The 24,618-nt window shown below is 37.7% G+C and overlaps 2 protein-coding genes across 2 annotated transcripts in view; both read right to left on the bottom strand.

Moving 5' to 3' along the window:
* Positions 1–3,993, bottom strand: part of LOC121507039 (arf-GAP with GTPase, ANK repeat and PH domain-containing protein 1-like) — a 36,909-nt gene extending 32,916 nt beyond the window's left edge. The window contains exons 1-2 of the mRNA XM_041783172.1: positions 3,600–3,993; positions 1,852–3,091 (exon numbers count right to left, since the gene is read on the bottom strand). Of these exons, the coding sequence (XP_041639106.1) occupies positions 1,852–2,998 (1,147 nt within the window). The 5' untranslated portion in view covers positions 2,999–3,091; positions 3,600–3,993. The remainder of the gene's footprint in view (positions 1–1,851; positions 3,092–3,599) is intronic.
* Positions 3,994–8,341: 4,348 nt separating this feature from the next.
* Positions 8,342–22,908, bottom strand: cdk4 (cyclin-dependent kinase 4). The gene is made up of 8 exons (XM_041783767.1): positions 22,649–22,908; positions 14,707–14,941; positions 14,490–14,625; positions 14,208–14,375; positions 13,484–13,593; positions 11,368–11,418; positions 11,135–11,270; positions 8,342–9,138 (listed from the first exon to the last, which is right to left on the bottom strand). The coding sequence occupies exons 2-8, from the start codon at positions 14,922–14,924 to the stop codon at positions 9,037–9,039; spliced, it is 921 nt and encodes a 306-aa protein (XP_041639701.1). The 5' UTR covers positions 14,925–14,941; positions 22,649–22,908; the 3' UTR covers positions 8,342–9,036.
* Positions 22,909–24,618: the final 1,710 nt, after the last annotated feature.

Raw genomic sequence — 24,618 nt, 5'->3', positions numbered from 1 at the left:
GTTGAGAAGGACAGGATAGGATAGGATAGGATAGGATAGGATATGAAATGTTATAATATGATGCCATGCAATAGAACAGGTGGACAGGATTGGATAGGGCAGTATAGGGTAGGACAAAAAGTAAAGCAAATCATGGGACTAGACAACATAAGTTGGGAAAGGAAAGGTAAAGATGTAATGTTATGTGATGCATTGCTGTACAATATGATATGATATGATATGAAATGATACATTAAACTCTAGGATAATGACAAGGCTCAAACTTGAACATGAGTTACAATTTGACATTGAAAGGAGAAAGGAGAAATTTTTTTTCAAACACTGTAATAACTGAGAACTTTCCTATAACCCACAGACAACTGCAAATCATTATTACTGAAAATGCTGAGACTATGTTTTTACATTGACAATGACTAAACTATTAATTAATAGTAATAGTTCACCATTGATATGTAAACAGACTACTCAACACTGACTGTTATATATCGATGTCAATGCATGAAATTACATTTATTTCTTTTTTTCCCCAGAAGCAGTCCTTTTGTTTTTGTCTTAATGTAGTATTGTCTTTTATGTTCTATTGGTGTTATGTCAGTTTTGATGATGTAAGGTGTCAGTGGCTGTTGTTCTGTACCTTAATGTCATGTTAATTGTAAGTTGAACTGTTACATTGTAAGGTTCTTGCAGACACCAGAAAGAATAGCTGTGGCAAAGAGGCAGCTAATGGGGATCCTGATAAACTAAACGTATGGATTACTATCACTTAATGTCAATTTATTTTTAATATTAAACGTCTGTGGTTTGTCAGGATTATGTGTCTGAGTGAGTAATCAAAAATCAGTTAATCGATGCAGTGAAAAATGACTGATCACAGGAGAAAATTCAAGTTGTTGTGAACATATTTGCTGATCTAACATTCTGTACAGTGCATAGATGTGTTAAAATTATAGGAACATGTTGTAAGACTGATATGCCAAATATTTATTATACCTGTTCATCATTGTTAGAAGCTGTGTGTCTGCAACAACTGGTTTCAGATAAAGTCAAAGCTCAGGCTGGTAATGAGACAGCAGAGCTAGGGAAGTAGCCTTGACCTGATCTCAGACCAGCTTTAGTCACACTAGCTGGTAAATCAATCAATCAGCTGTAGTTTATACCAGCCTTACATCACTGATTAAAAGCTTGACATTAAAAGTGCACATCTTTACATGTGTAGTTCCTATCAAAGTAGGGGAATGGGATGGAGGAGGAGCCTTATTTCATTGGTTACATTAACTTAAACAGCTTATTCTCACTGAAAATAATCACTGAAGATAATTACTTTAGGTTTAGCTCTTGCCAAATTTAGATCCACTTTGCAGTAAAATCATAATAAACTAACCCTCACACACTGTAAATGTGTAGCCTGCAGCATACACCCCTGAATAAATAAATGCTTAAGTAATATTCATTCATATGAAGTGCTATAGGGCCATACTTGGAGCTCAAGTGGAAGCAAATTTTTGGTTTGGGTCCACACAACTCCAGAGGGCAGTGTTAATGACAGTAAATAAGGGATCCTGTATAATCACATTAAAACAAAATGTTTTAGTGGCTTAATGTTTGCCCAAAGTGAACACTAATGGGCCAACCAAAACAGCAGAAGGGACAATGTTGTTTTTCTTATCAGCAAATTCTAAAAGGAGAGTTGTTTTCTCTCTCTTCCTCAGAGTTCTGAGTGTAGATTTCTTGTTTCATGGAACCAACTTCCTCTATTTTGACCGTTCTGCTTTTAATTTTGTCTGTGAAAGTACGTTGCAGTAATGGTGAATATATAAAGCTCATGTCACAGAGTTAATGAGGAGGCCTTACCTTCCTCCTCACTTGAGCCTCTCTCCATGGCTGGATAGAGGGGTGGTGCAGCATTGGCACTAGACCCTGCAGCTGCACTTTTGGTAAAAATGCCACTGATGAACTTCAGCATCTTCCTGTCTCGAGGTGGAGCTCTTTGTATGGTCCCTCCCTGTGCCTCCTTCCCCCTCCTCAGGTCGTCAGAGGGGGAGTGTAGGTCGCTGTTATCCAGAGTACGACTTGTACCTTTCCTCTGAGGCCTGGATGTGTCAGTAGCAGAAGGTGCAGGGAAGGACACAGAAACTGTCTTGTACCTCTCTGCCTGAGGGCTGTCCCTGGTCATGATGCCGGAAAACCCTCCACTCATCGGTGCTCCAGGGCGGATGAGTGTCCCCCTGCCGTCACTGTCAGCCCAGGATGCTCTGTAAGGCCCAAGAGTCGTACCTGCCATCAAGGGGGACTGCTCCCCTCTTCGATCCAGAGTTTTAGCAGAGTGATACAGACTGGTGTTGGGTTCTCTGAGGTCCCTCCAGCCTGCTGAACTACCTGCTACTCCGGTGTGTGACCTCATGAGGACATCAGGTCGTTGGCTGACCTGCTGCTGGACAGAAAAAGGGAGGCTGCAGCGTGAGCGGCTGCTCAGGTCTGCTCCGTTTTCCCCCTTCAGGTACAGCATAGGGGGCTCTCTGTAGAGCTCTGTTTTGGGGCGCATAGCATCCGAACGGGGCCCCTCCCTTCGCACGGTTGCCTCAGAGGTAGTTCCTCCGTACACTTTGACCATCTGCCTAACAGGTGGCTGCACAAAAAAAGTGTCTTTGCTTTTTCCCACTGAAACAAGGTCCTTTTGGTGTCCATGAGCGTCCCTCCTCTCAGGCTTCCCTCTGCTCTCAACAGGGCTGTCATACTTAACCTGCACCTGTTCCACTTCCTCCTCTACCTGTCTGGTGTCTTTTTCCTCCTCTTGTCTACATACTGGCTCTTCTTCTTTCTCAAGGGCTTCTTCCTCCTCCTCTTTCTCCTCCTCCTCCTCCTTCTCAGGGCTCCCTTCCCCCTCTGGAAGAGCCTCCTTCTGCTCCTTGTCTACATCGTCTGGCACAGCCTCAACCTTCACCAGAGTGAGGGAGATGAGGTAGGTGGTGCGTTTCTGCGGGTTGCTTTCCTTGCTCATCGGGACGGGCTGACTTCAGCACTGTGGCAGCCACTTTCTGACTCTAGCCAGACCTGCACGCCTCAGTCATGGCAACACGGAGCGACATGAAGACTGGAGAGGAGGAGAGAGAAAAGATCAAACACAGACGTCTGATCAGACCTTTTTAAGCTGATTGGGTCTCATATCAGGCCTTGAAGCAGCTCCTTCTCAGAATAAAAACATGAAGATTCAGTGGTGTAAGGAGGCAATGCATTGGGTTACAGATTTTAAGAATATATTCAAAAAGGCTGACCTGGTGATGGAACAAGTCTAGACTGTTTTTTATGCTTCCACCTAATCCTTCTCAATGCACACCGCTACTACTGCTCTTTACCACTGATTCATTCATAATCCTCCCCTCTGTCTGCTCTGCTTTCTCATTAAAACTGTTTTAATCTAACATGCAGACACAAGGCTACATATAAGCAGACATTTCTTTTTCCTGTGGTGATGCCAGGCTGGAATTATGCAACAGTCAATGCATTAGCTTGATCTATTTTTTGACAAGGACTACAAAGAATATTGGCAGATTAATCCCACCTTACTCCACTGTGTACCTTTGCTTTAGCTTGTATCGTACCTTCATTTTTCCTGAAGGATATCCATTGCACAGTGCCTTGTATATTTGATGTGGTGAAGATTATCTCGCCACCAGATTACCATTCATATCCAACAAGGCTGAGGGGGAAGAAAGAGCTCCAGCTGATGAGTCCAAGAGGGGAAAAAAACAGGTGAATGAAAGCAGGGTGCACAGAAAAAAAAAACAGCAAAATGGAAATCATTCACTTGTCACGAAGCATCTAGCAGCTGGAGTCTCCATTCGACAATGTCATGCATAAAATTATGTATGCATGGTGTGAGGGTCACTGGGAGATGCAGGAAAAAACATCTGTTGTTATGTCTCCAGAATTTCGGGGGTAAAAAGAGACGATGAAGTAGCCAGATTTCAATGCCTCCTCTGGGGATCAGCTCCTCTCGTCCACCGCATCCTCTCCTCCGAGCGCCTCATCCAATTAGCAAGTCAATAAAATGTGTCTGTGAGGCAGAGGAAGCCCACCAGCTCACTATAGCCCCTCCTCCTCCCTCTCTTCTTTTTTTTTTTACCTTCTCCTCTCGATGCCACAGAGCCTTGCAGCCCCCCGCTAGCCCCGCCGCCGTTTGCCTGTCTCACAAGCAGCTCCACACCACCAGACCGAGGATGAGATGCTCACAGTGAGGTGGTGCTGATGCTGGAGATGCTGGTGATGCTTGCAAGCGCTCATCAGATTTTTATCGGTGCCGACACAACAAAAGAGGCAGGAGGGAGAGAGCCTCTCCTGCCAGTGCATCTGCTCTGTCTCTAGCTCTCCTTTTTTTTTTTTTTTTTTTTTTTTAAAGCGATTTATAAGCAGCTCCAGCTTCCTCCTCCTGCCAGAGTGTCTGTCCCCTCTGAGGGAGAGCGAGCTGTGAGGAGGAATCTGGAGAAACTGAAAGAGAATAGATGGGTGCAAGAGAGGATACAAATGTTAAAAATGGGCACATGCTTAAAAAGCATGTAATCAAATGACATGGAGAGAAAACTGACTCCTTTGAGAGGGGAGGAAAACATTTTCTTGCAGCTCAAACATGCACATAATATCTCTCTTCATTAGGAAACCACTTCTCTTCGCATCACCCCCTCATTAACCTGTCTGAAATGATCCAAAAATCAAGTTGATTGGCGTTTTTAGTCGCTCTTTTAGCTGAATATGAGTTTTTCAGATCCTTTACATATGAAATGAATAATTTGAAGCAATCAAACCACGTCAAACAAGATTAGACTAAACCTCAGAGGGTAGAGACGCTATGCAAAAACAGAAGATGTGAATATCAGCTTTGGAAAATGGATAAAGATTATGTGCGCACATGAATATTTTACATAGCAAAGTCTTTAGATTGAAGACAAGACTGCAGCTCTATTTAGGTCAGAAACATGAAAAGAGTACGAGTCTAAATTTGTAGTAAAAAGCTCATCAGAGGAGAGATACTGTTTGTACCAATCTATTTGATTCTGATAAACACTCGATCCCAGTAAGTGGAATTCAGTTTATTTTAAACATCACCAAAATACTGTCTGATTTGTATGGAAGCCCTAAGTGGACATACATCTCACCCTATTTTTCTCTTATTATCTCTGAATAACATCACTGCTTTCCATCATGATAAGTTAAGTTTACAAGATCCACCTTGTTCAATCCGCCTAATTGTACTCATTATCTCATTAAACAAAGAACAATGACAAAAAAATGGATCCATGTCTTTCTAGACTTCTGTAAATTGCATACAGAACGATCAAAGCTTCACTGGTTTAACAATTTCACTGCTTTCAAGACTTCATCTACTAATACAGTTTTATACAAATAAGGAACAGTTTCTTAGCCCCCCTATGAAAATCATATTTTTCTCAAGTATTTCATAAGTGCTGTTAAACTGAGTAAGACATTTTTAACACAGCTTTTCCAAACATCCAAGATTTATTTTGGATGCTTGTATGATTTTACTTTGCACTCAGAGACAAAATTATTTCATAAAAAACTACCAGGGTCCAAATTATTAGCTCCTGATGCTAATGGGCAGTTGTCTCGTTTTTGCTGGATAACAGCCTGCAGTTGTTTGTTGTAGTTTTCAGCAAGTCTCTGACACATCTACTAGGAAATCCCAACCCATTCTTCTTTGGTGAATCTCTCAAGCTCCTCCAGATTTGATGGCCTTCTGGTATGGACCTTGGTCTTCTGTTCACCCCACAGATTTTCAATGGGATTTAAGTCAGGGCCTTGAGCAGTCCAGTCAATAACGCTCACTTTGGTCTTCTGGAGGTAGTTCTTCACCAGTAGCCACATATGTTTTGGGCCGTTGTTGTGCTGGAAGACAAACCGACGACCCAGATCCAGTTTTGCTGCAGACTACTTCAGATTTTCTCTCAAAGTTTTCACATCTTTCATTCTCTCTGTTTTCTTCCACCTTTTCAAGATTCCCAGTTCAAGACACACTGAAGGATCTCCATAGCACATTTCTCCCACTGCTGTGTTTCACTGTGGGGACGGTGTTTGGGTGATACGCCCTCCCTTCTTTCTCCAAACATCACCAACGTCTCTATGGCCAAAGAGCTCTAGTTTAGTTTCATCTGACCAAAAGACATGCTTCCAGTATTCATAATCTTCTCCAGTCTGTCCTAAGCATACTTCAGTCCGTTTCTTCTACAGAAGTAGAGTCTTGGTTGCCTTGGTAACCTCTCAGTCCATTCCTGTGCTGGGCTCTAGTGATGGTCTTCTTTGAGACTACAATTCCTGACTTGGCTAAGTCATTCACTAGTGTCTCTGTAGTTGTTCTGGGATCTTTAGACACATCTCTCACAAATTTCTTTCCAGAGCCTTGAAATTTGTCTCTTCCTACCTCTGCCATGCTTGTTCTGTATTGTGTGGCTGTTTTTTAATTTCTTGATAAAACATCTCACTCCAATTCTTGACACTTAGAAATCAGGGAGATATATAAAGTTATCGCAGTTTCCAAACATCAACAATTATTTTTCTAAAGTCTAAACAGATTTCTTTTGTTTTAAGCCATGACGCTTTTTGAAGTGAAAGCTCAATCCCTTACTCAAGTTTTTATACTGTGTATAAATTCAAAGATAACTCAGTTTTAACTTGATTTTACAAGCTTTCAGCATTACCAAGTTAAAACACATCATTGCATAACAGTGGTTTATGCTTGGCTCAACAGTAAGGCCAGCTCTGATTTTTTTGTTAAATAATTTTGTTTTTTTTGTGCAAATTAAAATAATGTAAGAATCTGAAAAACAGGATGTTTGGAAAAGCTGTGTTAAAATTTGTTTTTGTTTAAAAGCACTTTTTACAAACTTCTGAAAAACTGAAATGTTCCTAAGAGGCTAATAATTTTGTCCTGATCTGTAAGAGTAAATTGAGTTTTCTGATTTTACATTTAGCTAGAGAACAAACAAAACACATTACCCCAAATGTTGAAGTTCTTCTTAAAGCTGTCATGAGAAACCTTTTGTTTGTCTTGATTTTGGCGCCCCCCGGTGAAGAAAATGATAGATTCAACTCTTTGCTAAGTGAACATCTGTAACCAATGCACTCAGATTAAAATCATATTGTGACTCTGGAAAATGTAAACAAAACTGTTTCTCTGAAGACTGTACACCTTTAACTGTTTATGTATGTATTAACCGTTTGTACAAGGAGCCTCAGTAAAAGGAGCAGTACCAAAATAATTGATACAAATATAAGTCTTGCTTTCAAAATTGTACTTATGCAAAATATCATAAAAAAAGACAAGTAAAATTGCATTTCAGGATAATCTATTATTGTCTTATCAAAACACTGGACTGTGACTACTGATGTATTAGTGTTAATTCATGGGTTTATCACTCAAATGTTGCAGATGGTAGTGACTGAGCTCATTTAGACTGAGTAAGACTGATTCAGATTGAGACTGTGGGGAGTGAAAACAAAGCCAGAGGAGAAAACTCACCTTGTAGGAGAGCCAAATTGGTGCAGGTTTTAATTAATGAATACTATCAGCTCTCTGTAAATTAATGCAAGGATAATTGGTCTAATGTCTAAATGGGCCCCAATAATCAGTCAGGCCAATAATTGGTCGACCTCTACTCCTTTGGAGATTTCAACTGATTTAACCTGTAAGTTATTTTTAATCTTGTATTTTACTGTATACTAATGTTTGCTTATCAGTGGGTGGAAAATATTTATTTTAATTCAACAAGAAATTATTTCAAAATACTTTTTTTGTGCTATTTAATACACAGAACTTTCATTTTCAAAAGGAAACATGTTTATTTACCGGAGAGGATCACCATGCAGCTAATCAGCCTGAAATGTGAAAGCAGCTCAAGTTTTCAATCTTTTGGTTTCTATAACCAAAATCAAAAGCTTGAGCTGATATTGAAAATAACCTTTGAAAGGCTTTACTTCGCCCATAATTTTTTTAATTCTGTTTTTTGTTATGTTTAGATTTGGTTTTGATAATGTTCTTCGCACGTCTAGAAAAAAATCAGTCCACTTCAGTTCTAATTAACAATAATTCAGGATATGATTAAAAATGAATTAAAATAAGGGCCAGTGAAATAAAAATATGAATTGCAAAACTTGTTTTTAAGCAGGTTCACTATTAAAAAGCCAACTAACCCCTGTGCAACCTCAAAGATTATTCAAGTTTAAACATAGAAATATATAGTTACCGTCAACCTAGCATTGTGAGCATTGACTTGTAAGATGAGTGCTATGTGGACGACCGTTATAATAACACACCGAGAAGTCTGAATGTGATTAAAACTGTGTTTTATTCACTTGTTGCAGTACTGGTTGATTTTAGATTTATATTATGAAGTCCAACCCTTTAACTTTTAAGGACAATACCAGTATTTTTGACAAGCATGTTTTTATTGTGCATTTTTTCTTTACTACTCCCTCTAGTTCTCATGATTCTGGTACATCTAGATTCCTTTCACAGGCTCACAGTGTTAAATATTAACACAAATACAGTAGGATCACTAACAACTGGCTCTTCTAACCCTTAGGTGTCATCTGTCACTATTTGTTCAGCCTATTACAAGAAAAGATGACATCTCTGCTTCCTTCTGTCTAAACTCTGTACAAAAATAACAAGACCAACATTTCAGAGGAGATGACAGGCGTTTCTGTGCATCAGTCCCAGTTGACGACACCCAAACAGAAATCTAACATCAAAAACACTGGTACTGTCCTCTAAGACATGACATGTTAACACCATTTATTGTGACATTTACATGTTGGGAAGCATGCCAGTGATCCTTCAGTTCCCTCCTCTTCTGTTTATATTCCATCTCCCAGACTGTAATCCTTTTTGGATGCAGGGGTGACAAAAATATCCCAAAGCACAACCCACATGTTTAAAGGCACTGAATGAAACTTAAATCCTCTATGGTTAGGCCAGGTCTAAGTTTAGACACTGTTACCTCTTGCTGCAAGTTTCACTGCATCTTTTCAGCTTTTTGTCTGAGTCAATGTCTCCTCGTCTTGGAAATATGGATGATCAAGGGCGTTTAGGGCAGATATTCTTTTGAAGGGGTCAAACTTCAGCATATCCTGAAAAAGACAGAAAGGCAAGATATTAGAGCAGAGCCATTGTCAGGTCTTTAACATCAGGTTAACTTTAAAGAGTATTTTTTGCTTTCTTTTAGAGAGTCACATAAAGATTAAAGAGGGTTGATCCTGATGTCTGTACAGCAAACCAGGGACAGCAGCAGGTAACCTTAGATTAGCATAAAGGAAAATGCTAGAGTAGCCAACAGAGAGCTAGCAGTGCTATGCTATAAGATAATAAAATCAATCTACCATCATCTCAATGCATATGGAAAACAAGATTTAAAGAAAGAAAACTAAAAAAAGAAAACAAAGACAGTTATTTCTATTAGCAAAATGACAATGAATGCAGGTAACAACTAAAAATAAGCTTTCAAAATAAAACACAAAGCCTGTAACACCTGCAGTCATGGTTAATGTGTCAGCTTAGATTTAAGGTACAGAATGATACTGTGATGCATCTGTTTTTGGAAATTGTTACTTTTACTTCTTTTTTATTGACAGGACAGGTAGACAATAAAACATAAAAAACATGGACGTGGTATGAGTGACATCAACCTCTGTTTTCTGAAGAGCTATTTTGAAGCTCAGTGATGGTGGTTGTTGCCACGGAAACACTATCTACAGTTATTTTCAGTCTATTTAGTCAGAGGATAAGGGGTGGAAATGAAACCGGCATTAAGCCTCATGGGTGCTAAAATGTGTCCACCTGGCAGTTAAACCAGCCATGCCAATATAATGAAAATTAATTTAAAACTCTTCACCTAAATGTCATCAAACCAAGTAGCATACCAAACCAGGAAAAAAATCAGCTCCTGTGCAGTTTTTAAAGGTTTTCGAGAACAGATAGGTATTAAGAGCAACATTGTTATTTAAATCAGCCTGTAAATGTTTAATTCTTCTCCAAAAATGCGGACTGGATTCCTTGGCCACGTAGCAACATAGCCTGTGTAGAAGTAGGAAGCCTGCTCTTTTTGTCTTTTATTTGGGAAAAACCACATAACAGGCTAGTGACAAGATGGACACAAGGAACAGTGAAAGACAGAGAAAAAAGATGTCAAAACATTAAAGATATCTAGTGTATCTTGTTGAGTTAAAATGGTGTTTTCACTACAGGCATTTCAAAAAAATTTGCTCTTTTAATTTCTTTTCTAGCAGATTATTATTTGAATAGGTCTAGAAGAAAGTCAAGATATACAGCACACAGAAGTCACCTTAATTAGCAAGTGGTTGTGACTGATTTATCCCAGTGGAATCACTGTGTGCATTTTTGTCCAAATATAAGTACTTAACTAAAAGTACTGGTCTATATGACGTTAAAAAAACATGGTTATACTGACTGGTTATCTAAGACCGTGTTTTTAAAAAAAAAAAAAAAACAACTTCCCTCGCCCCCCTATCATTTATCATATAAAAAATATATTTTTTCATGTTTTTTCATATTTTTTCAGGGCATCTAAAGGGTAAAAATCCTGAATATTTTTTGTATTTTTTGGGGTTTTTTTTTCTGGACTGAAGTTGATTAAAATATGTAACAGAAAAAAAATTCATAAAACATTCACAAAAAATATTTTTTATACGCGCATTTGAAGGTAAATGTTTTTGTCTCCAGTAGCCCTAAGGTTGGAAAAGGAAAGTGATAGCAGAGAGTTGAGTCATATATAAGGATTTACTGATTCCCGCCTAATTATTTCAATTAATTTAATCATGCCTAGTTCATTTCACTTTAAGATGTCCTGAAGAAAGTAAGAGAGGTCTTCTTCCTAATCCTAGGACAGAGATGATACTCCTTTTAAAGAAACACTCTGCAATCAGCCCCAGTATTTCGTCTACTTTAAACTGCTATATCAATATTAGTAATGAGGTTTCTCACACAGCATTTGTGAAACTTTGACCATCAGCAGATTATGTGTGCTAAATTCCTCTAACCTCAGCAGATACTTTAGCTGCCTTCAGCTCTGTCAACATCAAAATGACCCAGAATACAGCAAAGTCTGACCTGCAATAGTTGTGCCCCCTCCTCATTTATCTCTGGTACAAAGTCAGTGATTGGTCGAGGTGAGAGAGGGGGGAAGTTTTTCCTGGACAGTGTGACATCAGTGGGCCACTCCTCCTCCAGGGCTAGGCCAATTACTCTGAAATGACACAAAATTCAAAGAAATAGTTTAAATGAGTCATCTGCAGACAGCACTTCCTACTCAAGGAAATATATAGAAACTCTTCATTACTCACTCAAAAATTTTCCCAAGTTGGTCGACTTCTGATTCCCCGCAGAACAAAGGTCTACGAGACACAAAGATTGAACCAGTGTTAATATATAGACCCCAAGATGTTTTTAAGTTCACAACAAGGATCCTGGTGTTAAACAGGAACAGCATAAAAGTCCCACTCAAAGAAAAAATATCTACCGAGTACAAGTTTAAAACTGTTCATTACAATTTTCAATACTATGAGCAAAAACGTAGTAGCACTGTTCATCTCGACCTACTAACATAGAAATACAACACTACTAGTACACAAACTGTCCCTGGGGAAGTTATTTTGAACTTTTTCAGCTGACTATTGTCTTCATGCAGTGCAACATTTTTACCACTAGATGATGCTGCTGTGCGCCACTCAGCAACTTTATTGATACAGCACCTTTCATGCAAACATGCACACAGAAATGCTTCACAAAGGAAGGAATAGATCAATAATGCAGGAAAAAACAAAGGATATGTAAAACAATGAAAAATGCTGACAAAGACTTTAAAAGTACTCAAAATTAAACTGCACTGCAGGGATATCAAACTTGAGGTCTGGGGGCCAAATCTGGCCTGCAGTACAGTTTTACACGGCCCGCAAGATCCTAAGATGTTTTAATTATAACTTGCCCACCATTATGAGGTCTGCAGAATTCCCAGTATGAAAATGTAAACTTAACCATGATAATTTAAAATATCCTTGATAAATCCTGAAAATTTGAAAAATGAAGAGTAAAAATCATTAGATAAAAAGTCAGGAATCAAGAAATTAAAAAGTTAAAATAAGTTAGAAATTAATTGATTTATATTTGATATTTTCAATTTTGCATCCCAAAATTATGGCTTAAACTTATTGCTTTGAGGTTTTAATTCATATTTTGACCTTTTCAACTCCTAACTTTGACTTTAAATCTCATATTTTGACATTTAACACTCACAAATTACAATTTTATCTCATATCTTAACCATTTAAACCCAGGATTTTGAACTTTATCCCATTGTTTTGACCCTTTAAACTCAGGATTTTGACTATTCTCTCATATTTTGACCTTTTAAGGCATCGATTTCTAATTTTATCTCAAATCACAACCATTAAAACTCATGAATTTGCCTTTGTATCTCATAAATATGCCCTTTAAAATTTGAATTTTGACTTTTTGAACTAAAGGTTTATTTTTTTTATCTCAGATTTTGAGCCTTTTAACATTTCCTTTTGAATTTTTTAAAATCTCAACATCATTTATCATCAGTGCTAACATTTTTTCCCCATGATTCATTACTGGTAGAAATATGGTTGACAGTTTATTGTTAAATGTCGACCCTGTTTGGCTCTCAGGTAAGACTTAAATTCAGAATCCAACCCCTGCTGTGACTGAGTTGACATCCCTGCTGTACTGGTTCTTAGCTGATCTGGTATCATGATTGTTGCAAGCAGGACCACTTATGGACATGCTAAATTTGTCAGCAATGTTTGGATGCACATATGCAAACTACTTCAATAAAATAAACATTTACTGTTTATTGTAACATTAGGGGAACCCCCAAAATTTTACAGAAAGAGCCTACCTTGGTAAAATTAAAAGCTATTGCCTCAGTGGGTTTTCACCATACCAGATTTTCTCATTATTACAGCAAGAAAAAAAAAATGCACCAAAAATTCTGAAAATACACCTGCACACAGTCTAAAAAATATGTGTTTTAAGCTGTGACCTTAAAAAACACACCAAGTTGGTACATCTAATGTGAGGAGGAAGTTGGTTCCATAGACGGTGTCCCACAACTGAAAAGGTATGGTCACCTTGTTTCTTTTGAGTCCAAGGGACGACCAGGAGAGACTAATCAGAGGACTGGAGTGATTGAGGTGGAGTGTAGGGGATTACAAGGTTGGATAAATAAGAAGGAGCTAGTTGTCTAACAGGTAGTCTATGTGGGATGTTAAACAAAGCATGGATCACTTTCTCAGTGTTCTCAAAACATAAACAGCTTTACTTTGGCCAGGTTCATAGCTGGAACAAACAGCCTCTCACCACAGAGTTTTGACTTTGGATATTAATATAAGTAAAAAGGGCCTGTCATGTTAGCCTGGCATGATTCTGCTGACTCACTTGCGCCTGAACATCTCTGCAAAGATGCAGCCGGTGCTCCACATGTCCACAGGTGTGGCATAACTGGATTGAAGCAGGACCTCAGGAGGTCGGTACCACAGTGTTACCACCTGACAGAGGAAAGACAAAAACTTTTAGGCAAAATTAATGGTGGCAAATCAATATTAGACATGTAATTTTAACATGTTAACCAAAAAAGATTTCAATCTTTTCAATTGAATACAACCATAAGTGGTAATTATCAAATGTAAACATGCTGATAAATATGAGCTAGTTGGCATAATGAATGAGCAAGTAGCGAGTAGCTTAAGTGCTAACTCTCAGAAAACCTATGCTTATGCTATCATGGACTTTAAGTGTTGTTAAAATCTTAAATAATATTTCAGCGAAGCCAAAATTAAAATTTGACACTTCACTTATGACAAAAAAGGAAAAAACAAAATAAAGCCTTGTGTTAGTTCACGCAGGACAAGGTAGTCATATGCCCAGCTGTGATCAGCTGACAGCCAATTGATCCTAATTACCCCCTCCCAGATCCCACAGCCAATCACAGCTCCTTCTCTCAACACAGCGGGGTATCTAAATCTGAAGTACTTCTCTTTAGTAAATTCAATACTTAAAGCAATTTATAGGAAATCAAATTATTTTTCTAAAAGAACGTCTCAAATTGAATCCAGCAGCTGACTGAGCACTGATGTGCTGTTTTTACTATTTGAGTTCTTACCACTGGAGTGAGGGCCATATGGCAGCTGTAGATCCTGGCCAGTCCAAAGTCAGCCAGCTTCACCTGGCCCTGGCTGGTCACCAGAATATTCTCTGGTTTCAAATCTCGATGCATCACACGGTTTGAGTGCAGGAATGCAAGACCGCACAACAACTGCCTCATCAGGTCCTGAAAAAGCACACAGAGACATGTTTCAAGTGAAACTAAATATTTTCAAAGTCAAAGATAAAGAAAATGCCTGAAGTTTGGTTTCTTTTAGATATTGTTTCAGTTAGTTCTTACCTTAATGTGTCCAGGTGACAGTCCTGCAGGTGGAGCTTTCTCGAGGTACGTCTTTAGGTCTTGGTCCACATGTTCAAACACTAGAGTAACTTTAGTTTCCTGCTCTGACCTTTGGGTGGCACATACATCCATTAACCTGTAGTGTTAAAAAAAAGGATTTCTTAGGAGGTTGTCACTGTGAAACATTTCAGACATGTTAAAAACAAAACTCTATTACCTGACCACATTGGGGTGGTCAAACTGCTCCAGTCTTCTCAGCAGAGCCACCTCTCTGACCGTGGAGAGCGGGAGGCCGTTTTGGTCTGTCTGGACACGAACACTTTTTAAAGCCACAAACTCTCCACTCTCCGTGTCTCTAGCCTTATAAACTGTCCCATATGCGCCTCCACCAATCTCTGCCACTGGCTCATACTGGAGACTGGTGGCGTTAGCCATAGCCTCGATCAAACAGACTGAGGGACAAAACAGAATCAACAGTCATTCAGTGTTTCATACTAGAATAATGAAATGATAAACAGTTACTACATATCAATATAGAGTTTATACTGTTTTAGTTTAGAATTCATGAAGATTTTTTTTTAATTTACAACAACACACTTTAACTTTTTAAACATTTTTGATCTTTCATGGAAAAATGCTGGGGAAAAAGCATTCTGTAACATCACTCAATTGTGTAGTCCAGCACAGCTCCATACAAAACAAGAAGTTCCTGTGAGGAACTTTATGTTTACATTGATTTTGGCACCCTCCTGTGGACAAAGCAGATACCTCTTACATATTTTGGTGTGAGATGCCAATTCTGCCAACATTTTCTCTCATGTTTGACCATAAAAACAGATCTTTTTGTTGTCAGAATTAGGATGTCACCTATTGTTTTTTTTGCCAACAGGTGACATCTTCTGCCAAATAAAAAATATCTCTTCTATGATTCAGCAGGTGAGTATACTAGATGGCAGCACTGGACACAAAAGATAAATGCTGGCAACTGGCATCATTTCATGCTACATTATTTGCTGATAGCCAGTGTTTGTCAACAGGGCCAACATCTCCTGAACAACTTGTGATCTTTAATAATGATTTAATCACTAGTTCTTAACACTGTCTTCTCTGCTGAGGTTCTCTAAAAATGTGTTTGATTTAATTTGCAGGACAACTTCATTTTGTGTTACTCTGTGCTTTTTGTTTGACCTCAACTTGTTAGCAACCAGTTGTCATTCAATGAGGTGAGGTTTGGTGGCAGGAGGAGGAGGAGGAGGAGGAAGAGGAGGAGAAGAGAGAGAGGAGTGCTAAAGTGTGGAGCAGAGCTTCATTTTCTGATCACTTACAGCAGTGTAGAGTTGATTTATGGATCAGTAAATTCTGACCCTTATCTAGAAAATGTCATGTAAGTCCTCAGGAGCAGTATTACGCCTCAGTATAACAAGACAAGCTGTTTCAACACTAATCTCAGAAAAGGGGGAAAAAGCTGTTTTTTTTCTGTAAATCCATTTGGGAAACATTGTTTTGTGTATACCAGTGTGTAGTATTTAGAGTGATGCTGTTTACAGAGTCAAATATCAGCATCCTATATGGATCAACAACCTGGGACATGGGCTTAACAGCTGACTGGGCCTTAGCACTGAAAGTGCAACATTTGCAAAAAATGCTGTCACAGCTATTAGGAGTGGATGATACATATAAAGAATGACCTAGGAGGAATATCTTATACACTGCATGTCTGAGTAGGGTCCATAAATTAATAACAAATTGGCATATTTCAATATAATATAAAATATTTCAGCAGGGATGGGCAACCTTGGTTACAAAGCAGACCATGTTAATTTGATTTGCACTGGGAGCCAAGGACAACTGCAGGGAACAGATTTACCAGCTATTAAAGCACTCAAAATATTAGAAAATTATGGAAAAGTCCAATTTGCAAGGATATCCTGAGCCTTCACCCTCTCACTCTGGTTCAGTACACAACCACTACCATGGGGAAGACTGCTGACGTGACAAATGTCCACAAGATAATCCCCGACACCCTCCATGAGGAGGGTAAGTCTCAGAACATCACTGCTGAAAGAGCAGGCAGTTCTCAGATGCTGTATCAAAGCTAGTAATGGAAAGTTGACTGGAAAAGAAAACTATGGTAAGAAAAGGAACACAAGCAACAGGGGTGAGCTCAGCCTTCAGAGGATGTCAAACAAAGCGGATTCAAGAACTTAGGGAGCTTCACAAGGAGTGGACTGAGGCTGGAGTCAGTGGATCAAGAACCACTGCACACAGACAAGTCTAGGAAATGGACTATAAGTGTCGTGTTCCTAGTGTCAGGCCACCCTGAACAACAGATAATGTCAAAAATTTCTTACCTCGGCTGAGGAGAAAAAGAACTGGACTGTTGTTCAGTGGTCCAAAGTGCTGTTTTCAGATGACAGTAAATTATGAATTTCATTTGGAAATCAAAGTCTCAGAGTCTGGAGGAAGATCTGAGAAGCACAGAATACAAGGCGCTTGAAGTCCAGTGTTTTCAGTTTCCAGTCAGTTATGGTTTGGGGTGATATGCCATCTGCAGCTGTTGTGCTTTACCAAGTCCAGAGTCAACATTGTCAGCCATCTACCAGGAGATTTTAGAGCACTTCATGCTTCCTTCTGCTGAGAAACTGTATAGAAATACTGATTTTCTTTTTCAGCAGGACTTGGCACCTGCCCACAGTATAGTCAAAACCAACAGAAACTGGTTTGCTGACTATGGTATTACTGTGTTTGACTGGCCAGCCAACTGGTTCAACCTGAACCCCATAGAGGAACTCTCGGGTGTTGTCAAGAGGAAGATGAGAGACACCAGCCTCTACAATTGAGATGAGCTAAAGGCTGCCATCAGAACAACCTGGGCTTCATAATACCCCAGCAGTGCTACAGACTGACTGGCTCCATGCCCCATTGCATAAATGTAGTCATTTGTGAAGAAGGAGCCCTGACCAAGTACTGAGTGCATAAATGAGCAGAATTTTCCAGAAAGTCATCATTTCTGTATTAGAAGTCCTTTCTTTGGACCAATGTTTCGTGATATTGTAATATTTTGAGATTGTGGATTTATTTTGTTTTTATGAGCTGTAATCATCAAGATTAAAACAAAGAAAGTAATGAAATATTTCACTTTGTAAGAGATGAATACAGATATTATGCAAGTTTCACTTTTTGAATTAAACCACAGCAAAAAAAGACTTTTTCTCATGATATTCTATTTCTTTAAAGATGCACCCGTACACTATTTTAGTGTGATGACCAGCTAGTTGCTTCCTTTGTCAGCTAATGAGAGCGATTCTGGCTGCCTTCATGATCCAGCTGGCAAAGACTCAAATGAAAGGTGAGGGTCGAAACCTAGGGACAAAGCAATGAACAGAATAAGGGAAATGAAAAAAGCTGTGCTAATTTGTACTGATCTGTAATCACAAACATACACTCTGTTATAAAAAAACACTTAAAACTGTGTTCATTTACAATTTTGATGAGTACAGCTCAATATACAGTCCCATTGATGTGATGAAAAAGTAACTCCTCTTTATATTTTAAGCATCAGGAGTCAACTATACTTGGAGCAAATTGAAGAAGATTTTATGGTTGCTTGTGCTGACCTCTCTTTGAAAGGAGCCTCTTAACAGCTCTCCGGGTACTTTGGATGAAAAGTGTTTCAATGTAGGACACATTTTTATTCAAAGAGGAATTTATCAAAGCTCTTCTATGTTTGCCCAAATGTTTTATAACAGAAGCAGGAGGACAAAGTACCTGACCTCCTGAGAGGAGTCAGATGACTCACTGATTTAGACGCCAGTTTAAAGCAAATACACTTAGAACAGGACTTTTGTCAGCCGCTCCAGAAGCAGCTAAAATCCGTCCATCCTGAATGACAGTCATGACCAGAAAGATGATCAAGTCTTCACCATCAATCTTACTGCTACCCTCCCCTCTACCAGTCATAACCTTATTCTCCTCACTCAGCATTAAAACCTGTCATTATCATAGCCGTCATTTATGCTTCCTCTTACTCCTGAAGCCTTCAGGGCTTTTCAGTGAAGATCAGAACATGCTATTCATGACATCAGCATTTCTCTGAGGACAAACAAGAGCAGCATCGTCTTCTCGACCCTCATATCCCTCATAGGTGAGAGGTGATCTGATCATAAATCATCCAGCATCTTTTCAGAGCTTTTCTGTTACATGAACTTGTTGTTTGTGTTTAGAGCAAGTCTAAATGACAGAGACACTGATGTGCTGTGGCAAAAGAAAGCAAAACTTGTAAAACAACTTTTTTGATGACAATACCAAGAAAACAAGGGTTTGATTCAATTAATCAGAACACTAATTCTGCTTACTTTTATCCCTTATTCACTGAAACCTAGATATTTTCATAATCTAAATCCTTTAATCTAATGTGATGATTCTCAAAAGTTTTTATGCGTTTTCTGACTCTGCTTATAATCAGATTTAATTCAGTTCTTTCAGCCACAGCAGAGCAGCTGAACTCTTAGTCTCTGTTCATTCAAGGATTGATGCTGAAATGTTTGTAAGAAGTTTTGATTTAATGAATCTTTTGAGTCTCTTTCATGCACTGAAAGCTTTTCCTGCTTACATCTTCTCTAATGTGAAAATTGATGCATCTAGCATGTTGGTAAATTGAATATTCTGAATGATTAAAGCTAATAATCATGCAAATGAGCCTTCATGGATAATCTTTCAAGTTGCTATTTTCAGTGATTATACAATAAGATATATAATTTATACAGCATATTCAATGATGTGTACTCTATGATTCTTGGCTAAAATAGTGTGCCAGCTACCAAGACACAAAGCCAGGGTTTGAAGTTTTGCATGCAGACAAAACCACATTTGTAGAAGTGGTCAATAGAAACTTTGATAATAAGAGGAAGAGTGTTTCATCATTATGGTGAAAACACCACATTTCTTCCTATTGTGCAAAGAAACAGTTGAGTCAGATTGTCTGCACACGAGAACCAGGTGCATTCCTCTAAATAAGCAAGAAAAACAGCTTACTGAAAACTATTTACTGTTCAAAACTCAGCTGAGAGATAAACTTAATTATCTTACCTGTAAAACTAAAAGACGGACTTCAATCAACTTCACATCAACATATCATCCTCAGTCACTTAAAGTGCTACTCATGACTGTTGGATATATATTTTTTTACTCCTTTAAGATGTCTTAAAAATAAGATGATGAAGTTTAACATGTTGCGAGTTAGTAAGTTAGTGTGCCTTTCCAAATCATGCACAATTAATTTATTTTACCACAGGTGGACTCATGTCAAGGTGTGGAAACATCTCAGCAAAGATTTAAAAAAGGGAACATGAGAAATTTCAAGTGTTTTTCTGGATACTAGTATGAAGGAAAGTTTTAAGGAAAAGAAAAAGGGAAACATAGGGATTCTGTAGATTTAAATACAAAAACTGATGAAACAAAATGATCTCTGTTTTTTTCAAATAATCATTTATTACAAATAAAAACTATTAACAATCATTTTTTGCACTAGGGGGCATTTTTCTAAAATTTTTCTAAGAATACATCAACATCTTCTGTACTTTTGATATGATGTTAAAACATCTTCTTCTATGAGAAACCCCCAACAACTATGATTAAAAGTAGACTATGAGTGCACAGAATACCCGCAAGTTAAATGCCACATATTTCAGGAGTTTATCATCCATCGCTTACTCAATGTGAGTGTGCAACTTTCCGCTCATACCGACAGTTTGTCTGCAGTCTGTGGGAGGCAGAAAAACCACAAAAATTCTGCAGAATTACAGACAAACCTTAAAGAGAGGGACCCAGTTAGGAAGGAGAATTACTATTCACAAAGCCTCTTAAGTACAAAGACTCACTCCTACTGGTGAAATCAGGGAAATATTCTTAGAATTAGGATGTTTTCTAAGAATTTCCTGCCAAAGTAAGGACTAGGTCCGGGTGAAGATAACAGCTGTTCACAGAGCACCTGAGCTCTTAAGACAGCTCCTGAAGGTAAATCTGTTAGGAGGAGTGAGGAGGACTTTAAGTGGCTTAGGAGTTTCTCAAGCTGAGGAGGAAATGGAGAAATGTTCTTCAAATACTGGAAGAGAATAGTGTATGCTTATTGAATGATCATTGGTTAATAAGGCCAGAACTAACAAAAGACCCTGCACACATTTTGTAACCTCTACTATAGAATTAATTAATTTCCTAACAAAGTGGTTTACTGATATATACTGTTTAAAAGTGTTGTGATTGCAATCAAACATAACCATAAAAAAGGTAAGTAGAACTTCAGTGGTCTATTTTGGAAAAAAATGGCATTGGAATGTTTGCAAAATTTGTAGAGCATAAACATCTCTGCAGCAAAAACAAACAAACAAACAAAAAATGGTATTTTGACACATTTCAGGTTAAAGAAAGATTGCAACTTCTGCGATGGGAAATTACAGTACGACATATTGTGATTTAATCTAAATTAACCTCCAGAGACACAGTTTTTGTTTGGAATGCAGCTGGGACCTGATAAATTTAAAGCTCAGTCTCGTCTTTGTACAGGAAATATTTTCACCAAAAATTATGTCTGCATATGATGATGGACCACAAGAACCTGTAATGGCCAAGTATGAACTACAATTTCCTTCAAAGATCTGCAGTTTTTGGAAAGTTTCTCCTAAAACTATTAGAGATTTCCAAGACATAAAAACAATTTCACTAAAATTTACAAGAAGTTACCCATAATGTTTGTGCAAATTCTTAAACATTTGTTTGAAATTCCATAAAAAGACCCTAAAATGTACTCAGTCTCCAGATGTTGATGTCAAACTTATAAAAAAAAGCGAAAAGATTTATCCAAAAAGTTCCAGAGAAATTTTACACATTTTAAATCACATTTCAGAGAAAATTTCTAAACAAATTTCCCCCAAAATACAAATAGCCAAAGTTGCCCCAAATTTTGTGAAAATTTCATAAATTCTCCAAATAAATTCCTCCAAACAAATTCCCTTAAATACCAATGAAAATTAAGGAAACCGTAAAAGGTAATTGCAACCTCAAATTTCCAATAAAATTCCCTAAAACAAACAAATAAATTCCTCAAATTCCCATAGAAGTATCTCAATTTTTCAAACTAAATCCCCCATAGAAACTTCAAATCAAACTCCAAAATATAGAAAAAATATCCTCCAAAATTTTCAGGAAAATTCCTGAAAGTTTTGAAACAAATTTCCCCAACATTACAAGCCAATACTGAAGCTATTCTAAACAATTATCTCAGAAAGTCTAAGAGCAGAATTTAATGCCATGTTGTAGGAAAGCCAAAATGTAAGGTCTTACATGTAGGGTCTTAGGATGATAAATGAACTGCCAATAGCTTCAGTTTAAGTTCCAGTATTTTTACATTTATTTTTCTAGAATTATTATTATTATTATTATTTTATTATTATTAATAAAATTCAGTGAATTGTGACCTGTAGTACATACAGAACGATAATGATGACCAAAAACAAAGATCAATGTTCTTAATTTGCTCATGATGGATGATCAGGTCTGATAGTGGTCTTTATCATTTGGACTTGTTAGCCCCTAATAGAAATCTTCCTTTAGTGACAGGTCTGCTCACCTAAGTAAAGCAGGAGGGAGGCTGTTTTTTTTAACTTAACACCTGGAGGTTTCCCTGCTGTCTCACACCTCTCAGGTCCCTGACCCGACCCACCTGTGGATAATCTATCAGTACTGATTCACACACAGGCTGAAGTTCACATTTCCCCCACATGCCACCCATTTCTTGATCAGATCAGATGGAGCCGGACATTGTGCAGGCTGGTGGGCGGAGGCAGAGACAAACAGGCCAGGACAGACGGAAAGGAAAGCCCTCTCTTTGTAACACGTGGTGCTCCTCCATAACCCTTCTTTGTTAATTAAAACGAATTAGAAACGGAAAAACATAATGCACAACTTTCTTGTTCATAGAGTACCTACAAATACGAAGTAAAGCAGAGGAAAACAGTGAAAAAGTAAACCCAGTATCGCACAAAACGAATCACCGCCAGCTAACTTTATATTCCCACATCTGCTGCCACATTACATAAAGCTGCCACAGTGTTTGACAGTAGTGAAACCCAGCCTGTTTCAGGTAACAGTCTCAGTTTTCTTACCTCGTGTGTTTCCTCTGAGCAGCAGGTGAAGATTTCTGTAGCTTTATGAGGAGGACATGCTCATGAATCTGCCACGTCTTAACTCCCTCAGACCCGGGTCAGGAGGGGCAGCTTAGCTTCAGTCTGACCTTTTTTTTCACACAGCAGGAGTGATTTTGATGTTATGAGGCCAAATTTTAACCCGGGTTGATTTCGGCCTTCTCTGTTTTTCCTCCAGTCTGCCTGATCTAGTTTTGGGTTTGTCGCTTCCTGTTGCTTCTAGCAACTCCAGGAGGCGGGGCTTAAATCTGTACAGCATAATCAAGTATAAAGACCTAAAATAATCAGCTCAGTGACCGCTGAATGGTTTGATCCAGAATTCACGACATTAATCTCATTTGTTGCTATAGACATTGAACACATAGAGAAAACCCTTTGTATGTAGATTTTTTTAAGCACAGAAATTAGGCCTGATAATGTAGTCTATCAGAAATTAGACGTAAGTCAAAGCTACATGAAGAGTTTTTAGCTGGAAATGAAACAGGGATACTGATTATAATAATTACTCTGAATGAGATAAAAAAGCAAATTAGTCCATTAGATAGAACAACTTACGTTTTATACACTCTTAGTTTTTTGTCACTTAAAAAATGTGGAAGATATTTCTTATTCTCTTTTACACATGTGAGACAACATTACGGTAGCCTGGAAGTGCAATACAAAATTACAAATGCTAAAACACTTTTACAAAGCTTGAAACAAATTAACATTATCCAAAAAATTTTCACTTTTCATACAACAAAGTCAAATTAAGCAACACTTTTCAAAAAACAGAAGGAACACATTTACAGTAAACAAAATACATTTACAAAAACTCAAATACAAAATCACAGAGTCTGAAACACTTTAACAAAACTTGAAACAAACTTACAAAGACCAATACAAATTTACAGAGTCTAAAACATTTACAAACTCAGAACAAAATTAAAAAAAAAGTTTAAAACAAAACCACTGAATGTGAAACACTTCCAAAATTTTAAACAAATTCATAAGTCTAGTAAAAATGTGTACAAAAGTGTTTCTGTCTTTTTTATTTAGTTTTGAACTCTTTCAATTTATTTTGAGCCTTGTAAAGTGTTTTAGAATTTGTTGTATCTGTTTGAATTATACGTTGTTTTAAGTGTTGAAGTGTTTCAGACTTCGTCAGACTTTTGAAATCAGATTTAAGTCCACCAATAATTTTGAGAGACAATGAGTCAGCTGCACTCATTATAAACAATAAACTCATTAATAGCATTTTTAAATCATTCTATGACACTTTGTACAAATCTGAACAACATAATTTAAATGATCCAGGTTCCCTTTTGGAGAAAATTAATTTAAAACAACTTTCGCAGGATAATTAGGAATTTCTAAGTTCAGAGATTACTGGATCTGAAATATTAAAAATGATTAAAATTTTTCTCTAAAAAAACGCACCAGGTAAGGATGGGATTCCTACTGAGTTTTATTTTACATTCTGGAGTAAACTGGCTCCAATATTCATTTAAATGACCAGACACATGTCAGACAACCAGGTACTGCCCAAATCTGTGTATCAAGCAACAATCTCAGTTATACTGAAACCAGGAAAATCAGGTGAATCACCATCTGATTACAGACCGATTAGCTTAACCAGTTGTGACAACAAGATATTAACTAAACTCATGAGTAATATACTTTCCAAGATTTTACCAGATTTGATACATAAAAACCAAACAGGTTTCATTAAAAACAGATGTTTACAGGCAAATACAACAACTTGTTTTGGTATTATTCAGCGTGCAGTTGATGCTGAAAAATTGTTTGACCACCTCGAGTGGCCTTTTCTTTTTAAAGTTTTTGAAAAATTTTATCTTCCAGGTGAATTTACAAATTTTGTAAGACTAATGTATGAATTCCCCAAAGCTAGAATTTTCACAAATAATGTTCTTGGAGGAATTTACTTTAGA

The sequence above is a fragment of the Cheilinus undulatus genome, linkage group 3 (genome assembly GCF_018320785.1).
Source record: "Cheilinus undulatus linkage group 3, ASM1832078v1, whole genome shotgun sequence".
NCBI lineage: Eukaryota > Metazoa > Chordata > Actinopteri > Labriformes > Labridae > Cheilinus > Cheilinus undulatus.
Note: the sequence above shows the minus strand (reverse complement) of the source record. Positions and strands in the feature narration are given on the sequence as shown.

Coding starts and splice junctions, on each gene's coding strand:
- cdk4 (XM_041783767.1), bottom strand. CDS start 14,924: ATGGCTAACGCCACCAGTCTCCAGTATGAGCCAGTGGCAGAGATTGGT. Junction 14,376..14,489: donor TGTCACCTGGACACATTAAG/GTAAGAACTAAC, acceptor GTGCTTTTTCAG/GACCTGATGAGGCAGTTGTT. Junction 13,594..14,207: donor ATATGGCCCTCACTCCAGTG/GTAAGAACTCAA, acceptor TTCCTCTGTCAG/GTGGTAACACTGTGGTACCG.